This window comes from Lynx canadensis, chromosome D1 (genome assembly GCF_007474595.2).
Source record: "Lynx canadensis isolate LIC74 chromosome D1, mLynCan4.pri.v2, whole genome shotgun sequence".
In the NCBI taxonomy this organism is placed as follows: Eukaryota; Metazoa; Chordata; class Mammalia; order Carnivora; family Felidae; genus Lynx; species Lynx canadensis.
This window is the reverse complement of record NC_044312.2, coordinates 85144846-85172368: the sequence shown is the minus strand read 5'-3', so window position 1 is coordinate 85172368 and position 27523 is coordinate 85144846. Positions and strand designations below refer to the sequence as shown.

General features: G+C 41.7%; 1 protein-coding gene across 1 annotated transcript in view; it reads left to right on the top strand.

Moving 5' to 3' along the window:
* Positions 1-6137: 6137 nt before the first annotated feature.
* The window catches only part of MPPED2 (metallophosphoesterase domain containing 2), a 173305-nt gene continuing 151919 nt past the window's right edge, over positions 6138-27523 (top strand). The window contains exons 1-2 of the mRNA XM_030333602.1: positions 6138-6189; positions 11954-12202. Coding sequence (XP_030189462.1) covers positions 12075-12202 — 128 coding nt within the window. The 5' untranslated portion in view covers positions 6138-6189; positions 11954-12074. The remainder of the gene's footprint in view (positions 6190-11953; positions 12203-27523) is intronic.

Here is a 27523-nt window from a genome sequence, read left to right as displayed (position 1 = left end):
ATTTTACCTTGTTTATAAGTAGGCATTATGGGGAATCATGAGAACAGAAGAAATTGATGGAACTTTCAAAATGTAGAAATGCTAAGAAAGGGATGAAGTTAGAAAACATAGTTGCCACTACAGAAGTCCTGAAATGTCTCTATTTACTTTATTTCCATTGCCATCTTTTCTCAGAACTCTGAGTTGCTAAGCAGGGCCATAGTGACTTAGCTAGTATGAATAAGAAACCCAACACGTACAATATCTTTCTTACAATTGGTTTGTGAAGATTGATTGGGTCCACACGGAATAATTCTACGTTGAAAGAACAATATTCTTACTTCTAGTCAGTGTCTATGTATTTCCTGTGAAAGCATACCTGTTTCTTTGAACATTTCACTTAGAAAATAGCTAGTTGTTAAGAATCCCTTAGAATATTGTTTGGAACATTAAATATAAGGGAACTAGTTCCAATGAAGACAGACATGGAAGTGATGGAGCATCTAAAATCTTTAAAGAGAAATAGAAATACAGTTACCTCCAGCATTTATGTTTCATATGAAAAAAGAACAAGTCCAGATCTGTGAGCCAAAAATAGGTGTGGGACACTGAATGGGAGATAAAGTTTTAGGATCTGTATGTTAGAAAAATGTTAGAATGAAAAACAAGTCTTTAGGTAAATGTGGCTCTCAGCTTCTCAGACTGGGTGATAATACCACACTATGATTTCAATATGCTAGTAATTTGTTTTTATTATGTAAAATTTATTCAAATCTCTTGAATCCATTCATTTCTCTCCTTGTCTTGCCTCCTCCAAACTGTCATGCTGAAGGCTACCTTCACCTTCAACCCAGTGACTGCAATAACCCCTAAATGGCCTCCCAATGTTCACTCTAGCCCCCTAAAATCCATTCTCCACGCTGGGAGGAAGAACGACCTTTTCAAAACACAAATCTAATCATGTTAGCCTTTCTACTTAAGATCCTTAAACAGCTTCCAGTTGCCCTCAGGATAAAGTCAAACATCTTGAACAGGGCCTTAGCTGTGACCTTCAAATGATTTTAGCTTGGCCCTTCAGTTCTGGCCTCTGTCTGCAGATCCCGATCCAGACCTCTCTCATGGGCACCGCGCAATTCCTCATTTAGCACCCGCCACACGGCTTCTTCTTTTTCCTATGGACTCCTTGTATTCCCTTCCTCCATCTGGGAAGTCTTCACTCAAACTTGGAGGAGAAAAAGTCTCCTTATTTTATGCGTTTTTTTTATACCAGCTGCTTCTTCTTTTCATAGATATAATTTGTATTTATCTGTGTGATTATTTAATGCCAGACTGCCCAGATCCATGAAATTATGTACTTTATACTGTGTGAGGAAACTCTGCTTTTTGCATCTTTAGACCATCATCATGGTATAAGTATTCTGCCTAGAGCAAAGATTAAAACATATTTGTTGAATAATCAAACCATTACATTAATAATACAGAGGGAAATGGGTTTTAGATTCTGCTTGTCTCTCAAACTCAGTTTTTTAAAAATGTATTCGTTCATGTATTTTTGCTAAGAAGGAAAATTATGTTATATGTTGCTTACTCAAAATATTGATATGTCTTATACTAGCTTGTCAAATTGAATTATTAAAATTGAAATCCCCCACATACATTTTCTTTAATCAGGTTATTATGGGTTTTCCACATGCCCATCTTTCAAAAGAGATTACTTTGGCTTTTACTTCAATTAGAATGTTCTTCCACCATGACCAGCCTATCCCAAGTACCACTAATTTCTGCCACTACTTTTTCAGAATTGGGATCATAATATGGGAAAAAAACCTGGCAAAGATTAATTGATAACAGAGATCATGCAAGTCTGTTACGATGGAAAACACTAACACATGCTCAGGATCTTGTCAGATTTTAAAAATTAATTAAAAAAATTTTTATTGCATAAATAATACTTGTCTGATTTGTTGATACATGCTAGACATTGGCTAGTAAGTATGGTAAGGATTAATGAGTTTTGCAAAATTTTAACATTCCTGCTCCCTCCATGTTTATTATTTAAGCTGCTGGCAAAGTTTAGCCTTTCTAAGATAATGCCTTAAAATTTTATTTTATGAAACAAAATTTCCTCAGTTCTAGTGTTTCCTGAATGTTTCTCAGTCATAAACATTTTTATTGGTTAACCAAAAGGAAATTTTAAGTACAAAGGGTGAAACGCGTTATATATTTATTTTGAGAACTTCAGAAAGGATCTATCAAAAAATCAGGTTAATCACAGTAACTTTCTTTGGAGACTACATCTTGGTAAATTATCTCTATAAATTTTAAGATACAAATTTTACTCGGGGATTTTTGGGTTTTTTTTGGCATCTTACCGTACTTAAAAAAGGCTATCTTTAAACAGATGTGATACATGATAATCTTTAGTTTCTCTATGAGAAAATAAATTTCTTAAATAGCTTTATGTATTATTTCATGTTTCCAAAGACATTAGCAAACCCCTTTAAATGTACTATTTGAACTCCATGATAAGTCCTTAGCTCTTATCTTCTGACACTAGTCTCATGACATCACTTCCGTTCCTGCATATCTGGTATGGATTTTCCTCCATTGTATGATTGTCTTTCCCTCCAGCCTTCTCTTACTCACTTGCTCACTCATTGACCTATACATTCATTTAATAACTATTTCCAAGTTTCTGTTAGGTACACAGCACATAAGAACAGGAATAAAGGGCATAGTTCTCAAACTTGAGGGGTTTACAGCAAAAACATTTGAAACAAGTAAAAACTGTAAAAACTATAGGAATTAAGAATGAAATAAGGAAGTTTGTTGGGTCAGATTTTCTCAAATTGCATCATACTGGTAGTTCTATTAACAGGCTCTGATTTCTGATAACCTATAGTCTGAACCTTGCTGGAAAATGATAAAAATGCAGAAAATTTAAAGAAAAAGAAGCACAATAGTTGCTGTTTGTTCCCAGAGTGAGATTGGTGTATCTAACTTTAATAAAACTATTCAAAGAAATGCAATAGTTTCCATAATTTTTTTTTTCTGAAGAAGAACCACAGGATTGAACCAAGGTTTAAGTTACACACGTGTCCCTCAAGTACTGGAAAACCTGTCCTCATAGGGAGAGGGAGAATGAGAGCCAATGCCAAATAAAGTATTTAGCTTTCAAGGGAAGTAGCAACCACTTTCCAAGCTTCCACCTAAAGTTCTCCCACGCTCCACTCTCTCATTTTCTTCCCTAAATGCAATCTGAAAAGATATTTTAAAAGATATTGCAGCAGGCTATCAGGAAGCATATTTGCCAGTTCCTTCGATGAAATCACTGGAGAAAGGGTCCAAATTTACATTCCATTAAAGGGAAAAATTTGTAATATTTGCATAAAGGCAATCATAAACTTGGCATTTTACTTTTATCCTTCTTTTGTTTTCCATTATAAACAATAAAAATTGAATTTAACCCCGACAAAAAAATGAAGCTTATAGGCTCACTTATCTTAAAGAAAAAAAAAGGATCAGCCTATAGCATTTCAAATTTGCTGTAATGAAGCTCGACGTCTCAAAGCTGATGTCAGGGGACAGACATGGTTCACATCCAATCATTTTAAAACAAGCTTTTAGTGTAGGTGGCTATATTGATGGAGAATATGATTTAACAAAACACAATATGTTGAAATCCATGTAATGAAAATTATTTGAAAAGCGAGTTCCTTTTGTTCGTGACTTATTATTTAAATTTACTTCTATTTCTCCAGCTTCTTTATTTTGGTAGCCTAATAGAAATAAAAATCATAGCTCTCATAGAGCTTGGTCACTACTTCTCTCATTGGGTAATTGATCATCAGGGACAGAGTGGAGGTTGACTTCTTCCTGCACTATAAGCTACAATTTCAAGCATCTTTTCTTGCCTCAATTTTTCCCCACACAGTAAAATGATATACAAATTTTCATCAACTTTGTAAAGGATCACTCACTTGTGCTCAATAGCATTAAATATCCTGTAAAATGTGCTACTGAAATAGAACACGGTACTATTTATTATCTGTGTGTGTATGTATAGCTTCAGGTTCACATACAAATTTAAGTTTGGCTGTTTTGATTGACTACCAGTTATTTAAAAGAAAAAAAGAAAAAAGGCTTATGCTGCTTTTTTTTGGCTGATTAAATCGGTCCAAATCAGTGAAAAAATTCAAACCATTTAGATAAGAGGAGTGCACTGATAAGTCGTAGAAAAAGGAAAACAAAACCAAGCATTTCTTCAACAACATGATTCTAGTCAGTGTTTGCTGCTGGGCTGGAAAACAAAAACTAAATTTAAAGGTGCCCCACCTTCCCCCTGTCTTTGCCATCTTTAATGTCAATGCCACTTGCTGTGATTTGTGCTAGGCAAGGAGAATCACTGTCCTCTTGATCTCAGAACATTTGACAAGTCCTGACACTCTGGGCATACTGTACAACAAAATAAATTTATTGCCAAGACCATCTCTCCCTTCATTTCAGCTTCAGGCCTAAGAGATGGGTTACTTAAAATTCAAGTGCCAGGAAAGCCCATTGTAAAAGGGAAATATTTTCAAGTGAATTCCGTTTGATCTTTTTTTATAGGGGCTCCTACCAGCCTCTCTCCCTTCCTTCCCAGACCCTGGAAACCAATTAGTCTCAGCACAGAGGCCACAGACCAGGTTGAAATGGCTCCTTTTTTATTTTTAGGGGATATAATTTCAGCCAGGATGTCTAGTCAGTTGTCAAATAGTATACTTAGCACACTTCTCTCTCTCACGCACACATCCATTGGATTTCCCTTTGGACAATGCCTATATCTTTGGGTCTGACTCCTGGAAAGGAATTTGATCTGGTTGCAGTCCAAATCCTTCAGCTCTGACAAGAGCGGAACATCACAGGGCCACCTCATCTTTTGCAGACAGCCCCAACCAAGTTTTCTAAAAGCCTTCTCTTCCTTGTCGTCTTTTAGCATTTCAGCGGCTTTTCCTTTTATTAGGCTGTTTGCATACAATTCTGAAAGTCTTTTTCCCCCCCGTTATCCAAAGTAGCAGAAAACAGAGGACAAACTTTGATTTTTAAAATGTTTTTGAAGTGCTTCTTGTTTGGGGAACATGTGCCCCTAAGACAAAAATGGAAACAATTAGTCTTTGCCCCTCCTCACCTCCCTATTTTGAACCTGCGTTAATTCGTGGAGGTGAAAAAAAATTATCAACTGGGTTGGCCTTTTCTTTCTCAGGAACAACATTGCAGAGAGAAAGGTGTGTGTGTGTGTGTGTGTGTGTGTGTGTGTGTGTGTGTGTGTGTGAATCTGGCGAGTTGAAAGGCTTGAGGAAAGGGAGCACGGCTCTACCCCCAGGAAGCCTAAGCTCAGCAGATGGGAGGGGACCCAGGGTCGCCTTCCTTGGTCTGAGCCCAGTGCCCAAGCCGCTCCCCTTGCCCCCGCAGGGAGCTCGGCGCCCTGGAGCTGTGCCAGGACTCCAGACAGCGCCAGGCAGGTCGGTGGATGAAGGGGGGGCCTGGGTGTTCTCTTTGCAGAAGACGCCCATTTGGAGGGAAAACTCCCTTTATTTTTCTGGGGCTCCGTAGCCACCCCCCTCCCCAGTCCCCTATGATTTTTACGCTGATCACACTCCTGGTGATGAACTTGCAGCTCTGCTTCCTGCTGCCTGCTTGACCCGAGAGCACCAGCAGGCTGCCGGCCTCGCCCTCAGCTCCCTCCTCCTCTTGCAACCCCGGGGCCTCGGGGCGCCAGTGCGGGTTCGAGCCGGCCGGGGCTGCAGGAGGGGCGCGCGAGGGCGCGGGGTCCCGCCGGGGAGCGCGCACGGAGCGGCGCCTCAGCCGCCCTGCTTCCTGGAGCTGTGCTCCTTTGACCCCAGTGGCAGTCCCTGTCACTGCACCGCTCGCGCTCCCTCTGGCTCGCCGCGCCCTCGCTCCCTCTCCTCGCCCCCTCGCTCGCTCTCTCCCCAGATCGAGGCTGCTCCGGTCCTTTCTCCACCCCCCCCTCCCTCTCGTGCCGCGCCCCCAGGTCCCCCGCCCCAGCCCGCGGCGGGACCTCCGGGGTCGAAGGTTCTGGCCCGCCCGCGCCCCTCGTCGCCCCCGCTCGCCCCCCGCGCGCCTCCCGCCGGCTCCGGCCGCTCCGCGATGGATCGCCTGCTCGTTGGGCGCTGAAGGCATCCCCGGGACCCGGAGCGCAGACCGGGAAAGGTAATCCGCCCCGGGAAGGGAGGCGGAGGGCGGGGGAGGGGGAGGAGGCGGCCGGGCGCCCGGTGCCGCGCGCGAGAGGAAGGGAAAAAAAAATGCACACACAAAGCGGAGCCCGGGTGAGAGGTGCCTTGTCAGAGGCGCGTGCGAGGGGCTCGGAGGCTGCGGACCGCGGCTGCCCCGGTGCTCCTGACATTCGCACAAGCTGGCGCTTCCCGGGCAATTCGGAACCCGAGGAGGGCGTATTTTCTACCCCAGAGCGAAAGCGAATTCTTTTTCAGGAGCTGTCGCCCTCCCACTCCCCATCTCGCCCCTCTGCTCATCTCCCCTCCCCCCTCGCCGCCCCCAGTCCTCAGCCCCCGACCTCCCAGGGTCCCCACCTCCCGCTCCCTTCTTCGCCGGGATTTCTCTGCAGGGGTGAAGGGGGTGTCCGCGAGGGGCATCAGCGAAAGCCAGGCGGCTGGGATGGGGGTGGGGACGAGGACTAGGCGAGCTGTTTACTAGAAAGTCCCGGGGTGATGTGTTCGAACCGCCCCGGCCTAGGCCCGGGTGCATTGTGTTGGCCCGAGCCCCGGGCGCCCGCCGCGGCCCGAGCGAGGTGCGGTGGCCGGGAAGGCGCCGCGCAGCTTTGTGCTGGGTCTGCGCTCCGCGGCCGCCCCCGGGGCCGCCCGCGCGCGCGCCGCTCTCGCGCGGGGCTTTTTCTCACTCTGTCCCCGCGCCCCAACCTCGCTGTCCCCTGCCGCCTCCGGTCTCCACGATCGCCGCCTGCGGAGCGAGTCGGCGACCCGGGCCGGGCGGCGGGGGACGAGCGACGAGAAAAAGTAACCGTTGCCGCCCGGTTTCTTCTCCAGAGAGGCAGGAGTTTCTTTGCCTATTTGCACGGAACAGGGTTATCTTTGTAAAGCCTTTGAATTCCGGGGTTTTGCGGCCTAGGAGGTGAAGGGGCATTTTTTTCTGGAGATTGGGAAGGGAGTTAGAATCCACCAACAAGAAGAGAATTTAAGGATGCCCCGGTGGGGCAGATTTATAGAACATTTACTATCCACCCACCCACCCCCCAGCATACCCCCAAATTAAGTGTAAATGCGGGTCATGAAAAATGTGTAATTGATTTGAGATGCTGCGAACAAACACAAACAGGTCGGGGTGGAAAAAAACAAACAAAACTTTAAGGCAAAGAAAAGATTTCTAAAGAGGGGGGGAAATCCGTAGCCTCCACACCCCCTTCCAACGCTTGCTGGCTCCCTCCCTTCCTTTCTCTGCCGCTCCAGGAAAGCAGCCCGGCAGCGCCGGGGCAGAGAGCAGGGAGGCGGCGGTGACGGCTCCGGGCGCCGGCTCCGCTCTGAGGGTTCGGGGATGCCAATGCGCCCGCGAGGCTGACGTCGGGGGCGTGGGGCTGTGATGCTCGAGCGAGGATGGCGCGGTGTCAGAGCCATTGGCCGCCGGTGGTCATCAATCAATCTGGGGCTGGGGGAGAGAGAGAGAAAGAAAGACAGGCGCCCAGCGGAGCCCAGGGCCGCGAGCGCCAGCTCCAACAGTGCCAGCAGCGGCGGCAGCAGCGGAGGCGACGGTGGTGGCAACGGGGGACTGAGCGAGTAAGGCGAGCTGGTGCTCCAAGAAGGAAGGGGGAGCTGTCGCCCGGAGGAGCCGGCCGTGAGCCGGGAGGGCAGGGCGAGAGTGTGTGTGTGTGTGTGTGTGTGTGTGTGTGTGTGTAGTTGCTGAAGGACACCCTCCCCCCGCAACTGCCCACCCTAGATTTAAAACAAACAAACCAATCCAAAGTAGAGAATTCCGCGCCCCCCGCCCCACCATATATAGGCTCCACGCGTTGCCAGAGGCGCAGGAGAAAAGTCCTGCCCTTTCTCTCCGAAAGAATGTGCCAGGCTGGTGTCCGCAGTGCTGGAGACAAGTTCAGGTGTAAGTGCGGCGGGAGGGAGGGCGCTCTGTGGACAGAGGCACGTGGAACTTTGTGCATCCCTCCCAAAACCCTGGCGGAGACGCCTCTGAGAAGGCTTGTGGGCATCGCTCCGGGATACAGGGATGAGTAACTGGAGGTGGGCATAAAAGAGTAGGGGCGTGAGTTGAGAAAGCGCTCGATCCCTTCGGCAGTGGGAGGAGAGAGCGAAATTTGGCGGAGTTGGAGCAGGCGAGTTCCAAAGTCCGGCCAGGCGGTCGGGCGATCTTCTTAGGGCTAGTGAATAAAAGGAGCATCCTTGTTTAAAGGAGGAAATCACGGGCTCCTTTCTCATAGGCTGTGCGGTGCGGGCTCCGGTAGAGAGGTCATGAGTTGTTGCTTTGAAACTTTTGGTAAATTGGACTTCTGGTGTCTAGGAGGTGGAGACAGTTATTTAATTCCCCAGCTTTTAATCCTTTCATTGCCAGCCGACTTTAAAAGGTTTTCCAACTAGATTCCTGAAAAAGAACATTTCAAGTTGCACAGCTTAAGGGACCCAGACGTGATTGCTGTCTAGGAAATGCAAAATGAGCCCACATGATTTCTTTTTTTTTTTTAAGGAGAAAATCAAACTAGCACCAACCAACATGAATGTTTGGCAATGTCAGTCCCTTTTAGATTTTTCTTTAGGATTCCTGGCATTTAGTACCAGGTTCTTTTGTTTTGTGGAGTAAATGTGCTGAAGTATAAAATGAAAATTAAGAAAAAAAAAGAATACTGCTCTCTTTAGATATTATATGTAAAAAGTGATGTATGTGTAAGGAGGATGAGATGCTCCAAAATCTGATCATTTGGAAGGTTTTATTGCTTACATATGTGAAGCAAGGTGAATCAGCTTCTGGATAGTTTTAGACAATGTATCATTCTGCTTTGTTTCAAGCTTTTCCCAAATTTCTCAGGTCAAAGGAGGGGCCATTGCCCCCTCTTTCTGAGAGTTTGCTAGGGGAAAAAAAAGTCTTCTGTGTGTTGGTGTTTAATATCTTAGGATATGTTCATTTTGTGATGCGAGTAGGGGTGAACACAATATTTTAAAGAGTACGCCTTTTCTTGACTTGTCTGTAAAGGTTCCTGTGAAAGTTTTGAAGCTCTCTGCCTCAGTCTGACAGTTTCTTCAAAGGACTCCAGATTAAAGAAGGTAGACACTGCAGGTGCACTCTTTCGATAAAACATTTGAAAGGGAACATGGTAAAGATGAATTCAAATGAGATGCCAGCCACCCATTTAGCCCGTCAGAGTTACAGGGGCCTGTGCTTGCTGATGAAAAGATATTCTATTTGTCTTGCTGGGGCAAAGGTGCGAAGAGGTACAGATGTTCACTTGATAGAAAAGGCAATCCTAGTTGGACTTTAGGGTCGAGTGGACTGTTTAGGACTGTGAGTTGATCACCTTCTAAGTTCTCTTCCCTGCTTCAAATGGGAGGGTCTAATGCTAACTACTATAAGTCATTGCCTAGATATTTACATAATAGGTGTGTAAATTTTATTTCTAGGCCGTTTTGCTTAGCTTAATTAGTGAGTTTGCTCCAGAAATATTTAAACTGGTTGTGGCACAGAGTGCAGAGATTGTGACTGAGAGGTCACAGTGGTGTAGACATGAATTTTGTTTCCTTTGCTTCTTAATGCTCTTGTATTTCACACAATAGACATTGATGGCAAGAACATAAGAATTGCCATGTAATTTTTACACCACTCTTTAATTTATGCAAACACTAAGTTCTCGCAGTCTGAAAATGCGTATTTTTTTTCCCTCTGTGCTTTGATGGCTAACATTCTTTTTAATGACAGTCATTTCTATAACAGGAAGATGTTTTCATTTGTATTTACTTTTCAGCGTGGCGCAATTATGCAGTTTTGCGCTTCAGTAGTGTCTCGGTACTTTGTGTCTCAAAAGAGAATTACAGTACTTAGAACAGGACTGCAATTTGAAGCAGGTGTTGTGTTTTACTGTTATGCAAAATAACAGTAAAATATAATTGTGGGGGAAATTAAGGAAACAGCTGCAAACTTGGTATGAAAACTGCTACATTATGATTTGTAAGCAGTTCTTCATAGATATCTTGCATCAAAGGAGCAGGGAAAGATTTTAATTTAGTTAATCCTACTGGCCTGGTTGTCTATCATCTGGTGCTTAAAGGACTTCTACCTCCCATGAAGTCAGGAAGAAGAAAGAGAACCCAAAGTGACACTTTGTTTAAAATGCCAGAACACCAGGGATTCATCTTTTGGCAGTGGCCTTGTGCATTAGGAACGAAGGCAAGGTGGGTGTTATTTAGCTTGCTTTGCTAATATGAAGAAGGCAATGATTTGAGTGGAACACTGTGGAATTTCTTAGCCCAGCTAGCATATGGAGGACTACACAACACCCGGGTTGTAAAATAATAAAATAAATGGCCTATGGCAGGCCATCTGCCTTTTGCTTGATATTTAAGGTGTTTCATGCCAAATTTAAATCTAATCTTATTTTTCTAAATATTTTTTATTTGAGATAGCAGCTAAGATTCCCGGAGCTTAATGGGGCACATGGCAAACATATTCTGATGTGGAGCACTTAAAGTAAGAACGTGGGTTACGCCCAAGTGTTACTCAAGGAGCATGCTCCCCGCTTCTTCTCTATTGCATTGATCAATTGCAACAGCCTCAATGCAGGGATCTGCTCTCTCAGTCTTTGCATACCTACTGTAGAAATATACATCCTCATTTGTGAAGCCGGCACAGCAAATAATATACTGACACTTATAAAAATAATAAAAACTAATGGAAATTTTGAAAGAATGAAACCAACTACTGAGAATTATACAGCACCAAGCAAGAATGAGATGGTAGATGTAATGGCTGCCCCCCTTCAGTGTTCTCTTTGGGCTCTTAAGAGGGGCCGTAATGAATGCATCCAGAGTCGTGGTCCAAGCCTAAATGTGTTTAACTTTCCCCCACGTGACTGGAGTGTTTAAAGAAATTATATTACATTTAGCAAGAACGATTTGCCTTACCATAAGATTCTTGGCCAGAGTGGAGTACATATGTATACCAGGCGTTGAGCACCTACGTTTATGGGGAACTGCTTGTGGAAGAAAAAATTATGTGTAACATGCACATATTATGTATTATAATTACACACTGGTATCTATTGTAAGTGTAGCATTTTATTTTATTTTATTTTATTTTATTTTATTTATTTATTTTATTTTATTTTTTGTGAAAGAGAGAGAGAGCAGGAGTGCTCAGGCTCCACACTGTCAGCACGGAGCCCGACAAAGGGCTCAAACCCACAAACTGTAAGATCCTGACCTGAGCTGAAACCAAGAGTCAGATGCCTAACCGACTAAGCCACCCAGGCGCCCCTATAAGTGCAGCATTTTAAATTTACACTGGTCATTGTGTTATATGACTGTGTTAAGCATTGAGATTTCAAATTATTCTATGACATCAACTCTGTACAGACCAAACATTCCAATTAGCAGGGAAGGTTTGGAAGATTCTCCACTTCGAGCACAAACCATTTATAGTTAGACACCATGGCAACTGTGGATATGCCCCTTCCGTAATTCATGTTAAGTGCCATAATTATAATTAAAGAGGAAATCTTAGTTTGAACACCGCTGAAGTGATTTGCTAGCAGCCAGCAGTGTTAGATGGACTGCAGTGTCCACTCTGAAGTACCTGCAGGGTGAGGGTTGGAAAAGGTTGTATCCACGAGGCAACAACACATATTAAGATTTTTCTTGAGCCAATTGCACATCCCGGTGTCCTAGCTGACATTTCTTAAACATCTTCTTTTTCTTTGTTCTCATTTTATAATTTTTTTTTTTTTTTTCAGAAACGCACAGTGGTATTGATGTGTAGATCCTTGGGTTCAGCGGTTGGCTGAAACACACCATGCCTGCTTCCATCCTTTGCTCCGGAAAGTTGTGAATTGCTCATGCCTATAGGGAGGAAGGATGGCTCATGGGATTCCTTCTCAAGGCAAAGTTACCATAACGGTGGATGAGTACAGCTCAAACCCCACCCAGGCATTCACACACTACAACATCAACCAGAGCAGATTCCAGCCGCCACATGTACATATGTAAGTATCACTCGTGAACCAAAAAAAAATTATCAGTCAAGAAAATAGAAGTAAAATAAGAAAGTCACTAATGACTTCTGTCAGGGAGAATAAAAGTTATGTGATTCGTAAAACAGATTGGTATCTGTGGTTCCAAGTACAGCTCAGAGGAATACTCTACATCTGTGTAACCTTTTCAGTTTTCAGAGGACTTTCAACCATAATTTGACTTGAGATCGTCAGATCTAAGGGGTGGTGGTTGGTTGCCCACATTTTGTGGACAACAGAGAGGTTAAGGTATTTGCCTACTGCCACACAGTGACTTTTGGCAGAGTCTTCTGACCCCTGGTTCAATTTGCTTCACGTTGCATTGTTTGCCTCCATGATGAAATATTTCTTTAAAATTTCTGTAGTTTTTCCCCCCACACCTCACCCCACTACCCCTTTACATTCAGCTGAGAAATAGGCCTAATTGGGACTAATTGTCCAGCCACTGCTAAATCCATTGTCTTGCCTGTTGCTGGTGGAACGTGTGCTGCATGCTGCAGGACTCCAACAATATGGAGAACAAAGGATTAAGGGACAGTGGAGCAGTCGGTTCCAGGAATTGTACTTTTCTCTCGCTCCCTAATACTATTTAAGTCATGTTTCAGTTTTAAACTGTTTAAGGAACAGAGTGTGGGAGAAACCCAGAGGCAAGGGTTTTGCAGCACCTGGTGCATACCAGCTTGTTTCTCTTCCTTTGCTACAGGATGTGCTGGGCTCTCATCAGAAGGGGCAAAAGGTCATCATCTCCCTGGTTTATTCAATGCCTGGTGTTCATTCTCTATTAGACCCTTCCAGTGTCTTAACGTGAGTCTTTCATAGTAGGACTAAACCTCTTTGAAAACCATTGTATAGTCAAGAGAGAAAGGAGGTTAGAGCTCTGTTGACTGTTTTTTCCATTCCTGGCAGAACTGAACTTGGGGCCTAAGTCACAAGCTCTTTTTTTAGCATTTGTTTTATTGGAGCATTTGAAAAATAGTAGGGCCCCCCTCCCCCCCCACACACATACAGAACACATTAACATACCTCTCCCCCCCCCCCCCTTAGTTTAGAAACACTAGCCAAACAAAAAGATCTTTCTTGACTGCCTGGGTATTAGTGCAAATACTAAGATGTTACTTTGCAAGTATATTCTGTAGAGCCACTCAATTACCTATAATGGGATTTCTGGAAAAAAGAAAAAGAGAAAGAAATCCTTGGAAATGGTTAGTGCTAAACTATCTTTGAAGAATTTTATACTTTCTTTAAATCAGAATATATTCATGATGATGAAGGATTTGTTAACATGATATTAAGGAAAAGTTTTTAAGGTGAATAAGATTTTCCTTTGTTAAAATGGCTTTTCTGAACAATAACTCGGTTCATTTCAAAATTTTCCTTTTATTCTTCTGCTCCTAATGATTTCTTTTTCTTCAAATATGTTATAGAATTTGTGCAAGCTGGACTTAGGATACCTTTAGCTCTGTTCTGCTCGTGTGACATTTTGTATTAAAGAATCACAAAGAACTTTGTGGATTCTGTTCCTTTCAGGCAGAAGAAAGTATGTTTTGCCTCCAATTCCTTGGAAGATGCCTGATAGGGAATATCACCTTAAGTCTTTACTCATCCATGACCATAAGATTCTGCTGGTGAACTGTGAATGAACAGAGATATTAAAAAAGCATGTAACCTTAGAACTAATCTGCTTAGATCTAGCCATGAGAAATTCCAAGGATCAAATTATACCTTTTTTGAAACTTTTTTTCACTTGCGAAATGGGTTTTGTAGTTGTAGCCTGGATAGCTGTGTAGCCCTTTTACTGGACATCCCACCTTGGAATAGAGGACACTTGCCTTTTCACCTTTATCACCTGCTGAGGGCATCCCACCTGAACCCTTTGTTCCAGCCATGTAAGTTGCTTCATGGTCACCTGAGCACACCTTGGGCCTCTCCTTCTTGGTGCCATTGCTTTCATCGCTTCTCATGGCTGAGACACTCACATTTATGTTCTGCTCATCAAATACCTCGAGCCAGTTCAGGCCTCTCTGCATCTGTAAAACCTCTTTTATGTCTCCTAGTCCATACTGACTGTGCCCCCCCTTCCCAACACAACACCCCTGGTCGTTATTTCAGCCCATATCACCTGCATCATTATCTCTGTCTCCCTTATTCGTTTCCTAAAAGCAATGATTGAGAGCGTGTAACAGTTGTTCAGAAACACTGATTGATGGGTTGATTGAGCGATCCATTGATTTGACTGTGCATTGAGATGAGATATTGTGACTTAGATTTGGAGCTTTTCATTGGAATTTTTCTGTTCTTTCTTAACGTTTTGAGTGTTTGTACGAAGGTGTGAGTGTACGTGAAGCTGCTGGCTCACTTTTTCCTTGGCTTGACTTTTCCTTGCTTGGTGCCCTAGCACAGTCTAGGCATGCAGGTCTCTCGGGTACATGTGATCGTGTTACATTTCTTTTATATTAAAAAAGTGGGCTTATTCTAAATAGAAACTTATATTGTCTGGAAAATATCCATAAAATACTTAGTCTAAAATTCCTTCATTTTTTTCTGAAATTTTCAACATGTCATGGCAGAGGCTTGTTCCTTTTCCCCGAAGATACATTGTCTTTTCCACTTGAATAGTTGTGGATTATTTTGCATGGGATCCTTAAAATGTTTCCTTTCCTTTTTCATTTGCAACTGAGGTCCATGAAGACCTGTAATGGATCACCTGAACTGGAATTCCAATTCTGGTCCCTTAAATGGTCTGTTGTTTTCTTTCACACAAACCATGGGTTTTTTTTTTTTTTTTTTTTGGCCTTAATTAAGGAATCTCTCACTTCCCATTTAATTCAGGTAGTCTGACGTCAATTTTGTGACCCACCCTTGGCAATTTAGTTTTCTTCTCCATGCCTCAGTTTACTTATCTGTACACATTTGCACTAAATGATAGCTATGGATCTTTTTAGCTCTGACATACTGAGATTAAGATTGCTGTTAACACAACATTTATTTGCAAGGGGTTGCTATAGGGGGGATACATAAGACTTGTTTCCCATCTCCATCAAGATCATCACTGATTTCAAAGCTATTGTTTCAAGTGACTTGAGGAGATTTACTACTTGGTCTTGATTTGGTTTCTCCTGTGAGTTCTGACGAGGCTGTCACCAAGCTTTCTAAGAACCACTGGCCTGCATCTCTGCCTGTGACATAGGGAAGATTTTTTTTTTTTTAATTGAAGTATAGTTGACACACAATGTTACATTCGTTTCAGGTGTACAACATACTGATTTGACAACTCTATACCTTATGCTATGCTCACCACAAGTGTAGCTACCATCTGTTACTGTACAATACTATTACAACACCATTGACTATATTTCCTGTGCTCTACTTTCATCCCCATGACTTATTCATTCCATAACTGGAAGCCTGGATCTCCCACTCACCTGCACCCGTTTTGCCCATCCCCCACCCCTCTCCCTTCTGGCAACCATCAGTTTATTCTTTATATTTCTGGGTCTGTTTCTGCTTTTGTTTATGATTTTGTTTTGCTTTTTAGAGTCCCTCCCTCTCCCTCTCTCTCTCTCTCTCTATATATATATATAATATATATACATATATTATATACATATATATGTATATATGAAATCGTATGGTATTTGTCTTTCTCTGTCTGACTTATACTTATACTTAGCGTAATACCTCTAGGTCCGTCTGTGCTTTTTGCAAATGGTAATATCTCAAGGAAGATTTTTTTAAAGAAAGCAATCCTATGTGACCTTGGGAAAGAATATTAAAGTGCAGCTAGAGTTGACAGGGCAGAATTTAGCCAAGAATTTGTGTGCCCCTCTTACTCAGATTCTTGAATGTAGTATTAGATGTGATGATTGAAAACCAACAATTAACAGAACTTCATTTTTCTACAATCCCTCCATTATTTTCTTCAATCCCACACATCCCTACAATTCCTCAACATCCCAGGCAGAATGTTGAGAAAATCATTCAGTATTTAGTATTTTTAATGTTGGTGGGAGGAGGCGCTGAAGGAACCAATGTAGGTTTGAAAGCATCATAAGAATTTTGTATATTTTTAATTATCTGAGGCCCAATAAGATATTATAAAACTTTTTTAGGAGGGTATTCAGCCATCTCAGCTTTTGCACTGAAAGTCTTGTATTTTGGGAGACCCGTTAGTGCTGTGCTAACCAGGAGGGTTGGTCACCCTACTGAGGTTAATTCTTCACCTTTGTCTATAAGGCTTGGTTGCTAGGAAGCTCACATCATATTTTATTTTCAGTTTTAGTCACTTTGCGTGTCTTTGTCTTCAGTTGTCAACACCCCTGGAATATCACTCTGCTCATGTTCTTTTACACTTGTTTTTGGGAGGCAGCGTAGTATGGTGTTTGACATCTCTAGTGGAATATGATTGTTAGATTTAAAACCTGGTTTGCACCACTTACTAGCTGTGTAACCAACTGTGGGCAAATGTATTAAGTTCTCTGTGTTTTCTTTTTCCATTTGTGAAATGTGGATGATAAAAATAGTGCCTATCTCAAAAGGTTGCTGTGAAGGTTAAAGCAGTTATTACTTGTGAAATTCCTAGAGGAGTTCTTAGTACATAGTTAATACTCATTATTTGTTTAGCTGTTTTTACTGATTGTTTTACTGAGTCTGCATTTTTTTTGTTCTAAGCTGTCTCAATTCATTTTGAAAATCAGTGGAGTAAAAATAAGTGAATAAATAAGAAAGTCACTGGTAAGTTTTGTCCTATCTTCCTCAAGGAATCATTCCCAGCAAACTTTTCTGAATGGGATATTTGGCTATCAGGGTTGGCAGGTGTTCTGACTTCTTGGTGCCTGTCAAGGTTATACACAACCTAGGATTACCTCACTTAACTTCCAGTTACTCCTTGGGAGTGACAGTCGTAAGGGGAGAAGGAATCCAGTGAACTGAGTGTTGCCTGGTTATTCTCTGTGAAATCACTGTGGCCTTCTTCCTCTTTGCCTGTTCTCAGGTTCTTGTACCCTCATCAATGTCTTAGGCTCCTCACCTATGGTTGTGGTTAACACAGGAGCATCAAGAATTAACTATAATCAGGATTGAGTGCAAAGGGCCAGAGCTTTGGCTAGGGAATGAAGACAATGTTCACATAATAGCTGAGGATGTGGTCTGAGACCAGAAATCTATATACAAGTGTTGATCCTGCCAGTTACTAGTTTGGTGAGTGATGATGGACAAATGACTGAGTCTTGTTGTCTGTAAAATGGGTCGAACGACCCTTTAAGACAGTTGTGAATATTAAGTGAGATAAAGCATATGACATATAGTGCCTGAAAGATAACAATGGATAACTAGATGCTGTGATAATATTTATGATCTTGTCTGTATGGTCTTGTGTCAAACTGGTGAACATGAGATACGCTTTAACATCTTCCTTTCCAAAGATTCTTGGTTGTATAAAATCTGACAAGTCCAACTTGTGTTCTTTTTGCTATATTGCATTGTATAGTACTTGTCAGTATTTGTTTGGACGTTGTGAGTCAAAAATGACCTGAAGCTTTTAGGGTATCTTGGTGATTCCATTCTCAATTCTTATAGGATTTTGTTTGTTTGTGTGATCTGAAGTTCCATGTTTTGTGGTGGGAAGTAACTGTTTATTTCAGGTCCATGTTAGGCATCCTTAGATGCAAAAACAAAGTTATAGGAGGGAATTATGAAACGGTGCCTTTTGGTTAAAAAAAATATACAAGTATGTAGAAAGGAACACCAGTGTTACTGGTGATTATTTAGGGAATGAATTGGGGGAGGGAGTAGTGGGTAAAGACCTTTCGCTTTTTATTTTATATGCTTGTATGTGGTTTGACTCATTTTTATAACAACGATGTATGCTTTTTTGAGAAAAACACTTTTTTAAGAATGATAAAAATGTAATGTGTCTACAGGTCCTTCTGCTTTGTCTGCAAGATTTGCACTAAAAGCTGACACAAATGTAAATCTTCTACTTTCTTTGGGTCCACCTTCTTTGAGTGGCACTTGCTTTATTTTATGTTATAATCAAGGAATTGACCAAAGGCTGTTTATTTGTTCAGTATGATTCAACTTGCACATGTGTGGGAAGGTGGGGGCAGGTGTCAAAGATGCCGCTTCCTTTTTCATCCTATACCTGAAGGGAAGTTTGTCTAGTATTTTCAGGTTCACTTTTGTAAAGAAATAGCTTGCAGTAGTGGACTACTTGATAGTACTTCAGGGAACTTATATGGTAGTCCTGCCTTGGTCACTAATTAAATCTATGGTCATATAGTACATTGGGCTTCTCTTAATTTCAGGACTTGATGCCCTTTGGCGTCATTGTCTCCTACTCTGGTCTGGCAGCTTCAGATTTCTTCTGTTTCTTTTCTTTAGGTCTGTTTGGAATTAAGAACATAAATCCCTCATCATTAGTAGTATTCTGTAGGAAAAGGATATAATAGTGAGGCATCATGGGGATATGGTGGAGAGGGAGAAGAGACATGACCCGCTAACACTCACCCCAGAGGAAGAGTATTATCAGTGAATGAATGAATGTCTGGGGCTCTGTGAAACTGTACTTGACAAACAAGGTAGAAATTCATCCTTTGCTCTGGAGCTGGGCTGCATTAGCTGTTTGAAAAAAAAAAATTCTAAACATTTTTTTCTCATGGTAAGCCACTCGTTCTCATTAGAGATTTATCACTGGCCTGCACATTAGCATGGCCATAATTTTTGTTAATGTTTTCAATCTGAAATTCATCGTGGAGATGCTGAATGGCCCTTTTCGTTTGCACTCCTATGTAAACACAGAGTATTTTTCTTTTCCTCTCTCATTTCTTTTCAAAAATAAGTTCTTTTTCTTATATACTCCCTGAGGGTACTGGTCTTGTGGTCCGTGACAGTTTGACTTCATTTTAGAGCTGACTTTTTTCTTGTTCTGTAGATTTCTTTGTTTGCATTCAAGCATTAAAAAGGCATCCTAAAATTAGATAGTTTTTTTTTTTTTTTTTGTCCATATGGATTTGTTCTTAGAACCTGGTTGTATGTTGTATAACTAGGTAGTATTTTTTGTATGTTTTTTGGTTTCTTGACTTTCGGGGAGGGTAAAGAATTTTGACAAAGTCGATCCCATCTACTTGGTTTTTAAATTCTGAAATACTTCCATTTATAGAGATAAAGAAAGATTCAAAGGGAAAGTGTGGCCACAATGGATAGACACATCCTGAAACTGGGAAACCACCAGATCACCTCTCTTTACGGATTGAATCTGTCTCCTGCTCTAAGTACAGGTTTTGTTATTTATTTTTTTTTAAACTTCCTTCATGGAGATGTTTTGAGACAAGCATACAAAATGGCTAACCAGGAAGTTATGCAATAGGGAGTCTGTATTTGAGACATATTTAATTTTAATTCTGAGATTTTAGAGCTTATGACTGTGTAGATTTCAAGATATCGAAGCAAAACCAATGTCACTGAATCTACCATGTGTTGTATAGCGAATTCTAGGTCATTCTGAATTATTTCTAAAAAGGAAAATGAGCTTGCTGCGTCTCCAAAGATCTGTTCATCAGCTTGTTTTTCTTCCTTTTCAGTTTTTCTTCAGCTCTGTTCTTCCATATTTTATTCCCTTTTAGACTTCCACTGCCTGCTGCAAACTAGATGTTTCAGTAGCCATCCTGGCATGATTGGACTGTTATTTCACTATCAGTATGGACAAAACCACCACCCTTTTGCAGACCACCATGTTAGTCTGCCTTTTTTTTTTTCTTTAATGCAGAAGTACACTTGGAGGCTTTGTGTAGAAACACTAACTCTGCAAAGAGGAAACTCTGTTGGATTTATTGGCCCTTGCAGTATTTGGGTCTGCATATTTTTATTCTATTTTGCTTTGAAGGTTTTTTTTTCCTTCAATTTCTGTCCCTGTAGAAGGGTAAAATGTACATAAGAAAATGCATTTTTGCAGGCTTTTCGTATTTTCTTCTTTTACCACAAATCAAGAATATAAGCCCCTCTAGTGGGTTTAAATTTTTGTGCAGTTTTATATTAAGTAGTAAAGCTCTTCACAGCAGTTGAAAAAAGAAAAGAGAAAGAAAAGCTAGTGCCATTAATAAAGCAAACAGGTAAATGTTCAGTACTTGATATTATTGAACTTTAAAATTCCAAGTGAGAATTAAACCATTCTTGGTTCCTCTTTTGGTAGTGGCTTCCTTGAAAGATTGCCGTGACACAGACTCTACTCAAGCCCATTTATGTCTTTGTGCAGAGAGCCTCTGAAACCTTCCAGCTCAAAGATTTGATAATTCTTGGATTGGAAAAATATCTTTTCCCATCTTGCGGTGGGCTATTTTGGCATTTATACTGATTGGCTAAGAAAAGTGGCTTACTTGTGGTATTTGGTTTTAGGTATTTGGGCCACAGACCAAGTTTCAAACCGTTTACATATTGCACACTTAGTTTAAAATGTGTTTTGCACAAAGACTTGAAACCGAAATCAAGAAAAAAATTAAGTCTTCCACCAGCTAAGCATGTTTCCTTAATTTCCTGATTTAGCCTTTTGCTATGACATAGACAGTATACTAGCTCTATTTTAGTTCTGAGTTTTGGAACATACTCCTCTTTTTGTTTCATTTTGCTCTGCCTTAGGACTTCAAAGATAACTACAGAAGCCTATCAGACTGTATTAGATACTTTCTTTTTGAAATCACAAATATACTCATTGCCCTTGGTCTTTCCTTATATTTAACATACTCCATTTTTAAAAATGTTACCAACTTTTGCATACTGGTCCTGCTTGGGTGGGCAAGGAATATAATGAGGAGATGTGTGTTTTATGGAGAAGAGGAGAAATGGGAGTAGGTGTGAAGGAGACAGAGAGAGAGAGGAAGGGAGAGAGAAAGAGACAGACAGACTAGCAGATATATTCATTAGATCATAACTCATTCTTGCAATTATGATGTTCCTGGCCTTGGGCTTGACTGTGATACCAGGAGAGTGTCAGCATCCCTAAACATCAGTCAATAGGGAGATAAGACAAATTGCACTTTTGCTTTCTGGAGTGTGTCTGCCCACCCCACATATGAATGAATCCAGCCCTCGAAAGGATCCGAATGGCAATTTTTGACACATTGACCTGTTTTGATCTCTGAGAGGGAACGATTTGTTAGGTCCTTTTAGGTAAATCAGACTTTAGGTTTGTATTTCAATAGTTTTAGAAAAAAGCCATTTGACAAATAACGAACTATAAACTGGCTTTTGAGAAATCTAAGAATATCTGAAATTGCGATTTCCCAAGGTTGGCCGTCTGTTAGTATCTTAGGAGACTTACCATATGTTGTGCTCAGATTCTGACTTTTACAGGTTAACTTGTTTTCAGTTTGTTCTTAACCCTCACATTGTGGGCACAACTGGTAATATTGAAACCTATTTTGACTCCACAGATTTAAAGAAAAGAAGATGGGGAGGGCAGATGTTTGGGAAGAAAAAGCGAGGAAGGAGGTGTTAACTCCTATAGGATTTTAAGCCCTCATTTTTCCATCATGCCGTTGAAAGAAGCATCTAATGTTTTCCCCATGTGAAATATAAAGGCCTGGGTATCTGTTCGGTGCAGTGGAGTGAGCCCCGTCCTACCCCCACACCCGTGACACTCCTGAGAATTCGGAAGGGGAATAATAACCCTGTGGGAGGTTGTTTGCTCCACATTGTGCCCCTTGGTGGTGGATGCCTCGTCTGTTTTGCATCTCTCCATCTCGACCCCTCCGCGTTAATGGCAGCCGGCACGCTCCACTGTTTATCTTGGAATTTGATACCATCATCTTGGCAACCAAACTGGGACCTTTACTGCTCAGATTGTTTGTCATTTGTTGTTAATTATCTGTTACCATAAATTCTGCACTTTGAGGAAAAAGGGAATGTTTTGAAATATTTCCTCCAACATGTGAATGGAACTTCATTTTCTGTGGACAAAAGAGGGGGGGAAATCAGCCCTTTGGGGAATTGGTTTCAGGGAAATCAAATGCCCTGTTTTTTTGAGACAGGCTTGTAGATCCCACTAACGGAGCCAGAATTTGCAGAGAAAGAACCTTTGCAATTTAGCAATGATCTCTGGTTGTGAGAGGTAGCCCCCTTTTAAGGAAAAAAATAATTTAACTTTACATGAGGGGCTTTGCTTTTATCACAGTCTCTTTGCGCCATAATTGTATTTTGCGTGTGCGAGAGCCCGTTCCCCACAGTCGGTTCCTTCCTTTCAAAGGTTATTAAGACAAAGCAGTCCAGAGTGAAAAGTAGCTTCTGCTTACCTGCCTTTATGAGGTGTTTATTTTGTTAAGTGTAGAATTAAAATGAGCTTTCTGGCCATTAGTGGATTTTAGTCATGCCCCCACACTCTGCGGGAAGTTGTGTCACCTTATAAACAAACAGTGCTGTTTTGCGAGGTGCTGTACCACAGGCTGCAGGAGCCACTGCTGGACTTAATATCTTAATAAAGCTGTAAACAGAGGAACATGAGAGAGGGAAGAAGGAACACACGTATTTTGGAGGGGAGAACTCAGGAGGAGAGTGTTACTCAGCAGAAATCTAGGCACATTTAAAAATATTTAAAAAATGAAATCATTTGAAAAGCCGCCCTCCCCCCCCCAAAAAAAAACCCCAGTGTGTCCAGATTCCAGTCTGTCTCTCCACCCCCATGCCCCTTGCATGTGCTTGGGTGTATTCTCTGCCACTAGTGCCTTAGCTTTACCGTGGGGATCATAGTAATATATGCTTCACTAGGTAATAGTGAAGTTTGTATCAGATGATGCTTAGTGCTTCGTGAAACACTTAGCACAGCATCTCAATGCTCAATGCATGGTAGCTATTAGTATCAATAATATTGTTCATCATGACGTCATGACCGCATCCCCAGCATTAACCCTTCAGCTTCCGCAGAGTCTTAATGGTGGCACGTGAGCCATTATTACCATAACTCTTGTCGATGCCGTTAAATGTGGTGTGTCTGTTTTATTCTTGTTCAGAAGTTTGTATTTTTTGTTTTTGTTTCCATTTCCTTCTGCTTCTCAAGTTTTTAGGGCCTGTGCTGTCTCCCTAGGGATTCCCACACTGGGAGGGAGGGATTGAGTCTGTGTGAACCTACTGATAGCCAGGGGCACAGACTTACTAAACTCTTATCTCAGCTCCCTGCATGCTGCCTTAGACAGTGTGAGTCTAAGAGATGTGCCTTTACTGGAGCTGTGGAATTTACTTGGGTCTGCTGCCTTGAGTTTTCCCAGAACCAGAGAATGTTCTCCCCAGGCTTATAAGGAATCACTGTAATAGTGTTGTTTCTGAAATAAAGCACCGTTTCTACATATTCCACTTCCATTATCCTTTTATTTTCTCTCAGTGCTTTTTAAAGGGAGTACATTAGGTATGTGTGCACTCTTTTAGCACACAGATTACAATCAGACTTTAGGATTAAGAAATGTGTATTAAATTAGTGTCTCAGACTTAGTAACAGTTTGAGTATGAAAACTAAGAGACGGGGGAGGGTGCAGAGAATGGAGGTTGGGGGAAAAACACCCTCAGACTGCGCTGAGGGAGGCTGGGAAAAGGATTTAACACTTTGGATTTTTTAGAAGCCATTAAAAGTCTGATGGGATCAGATTACCTGACTGCACATCTGAAACATGAAACTCTTGCCCTAAACCGTGCAATTGAGTTAAGCTCAAAATTCAAGGCCTCCCCCTAAGACTGGCCTCTGGGTAAGCCTCATTGTGAATCACGAAATGATTTCCTTTGAGAGGAGCAAGGACTACAGTGAGGTTTTTATGGCCAATTTAGTCTGTATACTGGTGCCAGCCAGACATTTGGCAGCAGTTAGTGCCAACTTTGGTGATCTGTCCACCGATTTTTCCCAAGGTCTTCGATCCTGTCTGTTTTCGGTATTGACGTTGAAGGGAAGACACGTTGTAAAGCCAGCTTTCTAGGCACACCTCTTGGATTTTTTATTTTTTATGTTTTCCAAGTGAGAGGTACTGAGAGGTGTGGGGAGAACAGCAGGCTGGTCCACTGCCTTGCACTTGGAGGTTCAGAATGATGTCAACAGAACCTCCTCCCTAAATGCTCTTTCTTTCCTCCTCCTTCCTCACTCCTTTAGGGGAGCCCTTGCCCTCTCTCTGGATTACGTGAGCCTTTATATAATCCCTGACTTCCAGCGGGTCAACGTGGGATTTTTCGACTTTACCATGGTGCAAAAGCGATACTCATTAGAAACTGTATTTGAATTTGGATCTTTTCCTGGGCTAGCAATTCATGATTCGATCCTCTCTGGCGATGCTGGGCCGTGGCAGCCACAGCTCCCAGTCAAGATGCAGTCATGAAAATCAACAACCAATAATACACTCACAACATCCTTTACCCACACAACCATACTGTTTTTCACTTTCAGTATAGTATTCAGTAAATTGCATGAGATAGTCAACACTTTATTATGAAATAGGCTTTCTGTTGGATGACTTTGCCCAACTGTAGGCTAATTAATTTAAGTGTTGTGAGTATAGTTTAGGTGGGCTAGGCTAAGCTATGATACTCCACAGGTTAGATGTATTTAACTTTTTCCAACTTATGATAGGTTTACTGGGAGGTAGCCCCATTATAAGTTGAGAAAGATCTGTATTTAGAGTACCTACAAGTAATGCTTTTCCTTGGCCTCACTTGTCATAAATGTATTTTTAAATTATTTGTGAAATGACTGTCTTCCAGTGGGCTATGAAAGCAGCTACTCTGTCTTTTTAGTTTTATTTTATTTTTGTCTGCTTCTCTTGAGAGCCCCTACCACAGTACTAGACACATTCTCTATACTCTCCAAATACCTGTTGAATGAATGAGCGCAAGTTGAGCTTGCAAGGATTCAGTACTCCTTTAGTATGTGCTTCTCCGGGAAGTTGGTGCTCCTTTGTCATCATCCGTTCATTTTGAGAGCATCTATTTAGACTTGACCATATATTTGGCTTTAAAAAGGGTAACTTCTATAAGTCTCCCATGTTTTTTTCAAGGTGGAGCTGGATGAAGCTCAGAGTGAGTATTTCTGTTACTCCCACACTAATGCTATATAATCTGTCCTGCCTTCCACTGACATTTACACTGACAGTAGTAAATTCTCATTTCTAACATAGGAAAAACATCAGTTTCACTTTCAACTTGACCTGAAAGATCTGGGTTTCATATATTGTTCTCTAAACCCTGAGGCATCAGAAAGTATATTGTTTTAACTCCTTTATCAAGTGCTCGTTCATTGATCCTATTTGGAGTCAACAGTTATTGGATAGAACCGTAAAATTAATTAGGATATACTTCAGTCTGATCATCAGGAGTCTGACTGACAACTGCCCCTAATATGTGGAGTTGACATGAAATGAGGACCATGAAAACGGGTCATCTGTTATCATGGGAACCATGCATTTTGCATAAGACCAACTAGTTTTATTCTGTACTCGGATGTTTTGTAGCAACTTTTTTTTTTGATGTGATAAACTTAATTATTAATAAGCTCTTCTAGACTAACTATTTTGACAGAAATCTGTGTTTTGGGTTAAGTACAGATAACACCATCCTCTCACCATTGGTGTTACGTAGCAGTTGAAAACCTTTTTGAAAATTTGGTGGAAGGGAAAACAAGCGAAACTCTAAGAATACAGTGGAGCTCTGATCATGGGTGACTAAACTATAAACCTCTTGGAAACCAAGTGATTCAAAAAGCCCTGCATAAAGTACCAAGCTTAAGGAAAAATTTTATGTGGAGCAGAGCTTAAAAGAGAGGAGATAAGAAGAAAAGGAGGCTTGGGTGGCAAGCACTTTGGGGCAGGAAGTTTTTAACTTAGGTGACCAACTTCAGGTTTTTTTCCCTGACTGTTTCCATGACTGTGTCTCCTGAGGAAGGTGTTGTGCAATTAGGTTTTTTGGAGATGCCATTTGGCTGAAGACCTACTGGAGTTTCTGGACTTTGAGAGCTCAACTAGAATTGGGGGAACTTTTCGCCTTGTAGATAGAAGCCCTTTGATGGACCTGCCTCTTTGATAAGTACCTGTAGTGACTGGCAGTGACATTGTTTAGGTAAAGTATGGTTTAGTAATTGAGGAGTCAGTGCTCCTTAGTATATGAAAATCTTTCTTGAAAATAGGGAAGACACCAAAATCCACATGTGCAATTTAAATGAGCTTGTATTCTGCATTATAAATATGCACCGGATGCCAAGTAGAAAACCGGAACACTCTCTCAGGATGCTGTTAGGGCCAAGCGGAATCTCATTAGGGACAGCTTCAAAGATCAGTTCCTCGTGTCCATAAAAACAAGTGTAAATTATCTGGTGCGCGCCTGCTGTTAGCAGTTGTGCTGTTGCATTATGCATGATCCAGACTGCACAGAGGAGACGCGGCTGCATGGAATTCTGCAATATATGTGGGGATTTCTCCACCCAGATGCACACATGGAGATATTTTTTTGGTGCTGAGTCCTACATTTTGGAAATTTATTGGTGTCTTTTAGTTAATGGAGGGTACCATATATAACCTGCTCCTACATTTTTGATGAATTGGAGTCAGTTCAGAGAGGCATGATAAGGCTTTGAATTGTTTATATGAACAACCAATCTGCTCAGATTTATGTATCTCGTGTGCTCACGTGCAGAGTCAGATTAGGGGGCCATGAATGTGTTCGCTGCACATAGAATAGGGTGGATTTGTTTCTACCATTCTCCCCTGTTTTGGTCTCCTGGGTATATTTGTAAAATAGTATGAATACTCCATAAATTAAGAACATGTAGTCAGGTTTAACACACGAGGCTTTAATGATTAGTTTGAGAATAAATGCCTAAGGGTCTGGAATATATTCCTAAGCTTCACCATCTGAGGAGATAGAGAAGCAATAGAGTGTAGTGTTTAGAAAGAGTGTGGACTCTAGAACCAATTCTGTCAAGGGTTGAGTCATGGTCTGCTTTTTACTGGCTGTGTGGTTCTGGAGAAGCTACCTAATCCCTACCTAATCTCATCTGTAAATGAGGGGAAAAATAAGTACCCATCTCACAGGTACTATAAGCTGTCATGGATGCTAACTCAGTTGATTATGTACAGTACCTAGAACATTTCCTGGGACACAGTAGGTTCTGTCAGCGTGTTGGCTTGTATTGGTGTTAGCAGCGTCATTATCAGAGGGAGAACACCTTCCAGGGAAGCTGGGGAGGATGAGGTGTGGTGCACCCAGAGACGCGGTTCATAAGCTTAAGTAGACATGTACACGTGAGGCTGAGGGCAGGCAAAGTCAGGGAACAACTACTTGCAG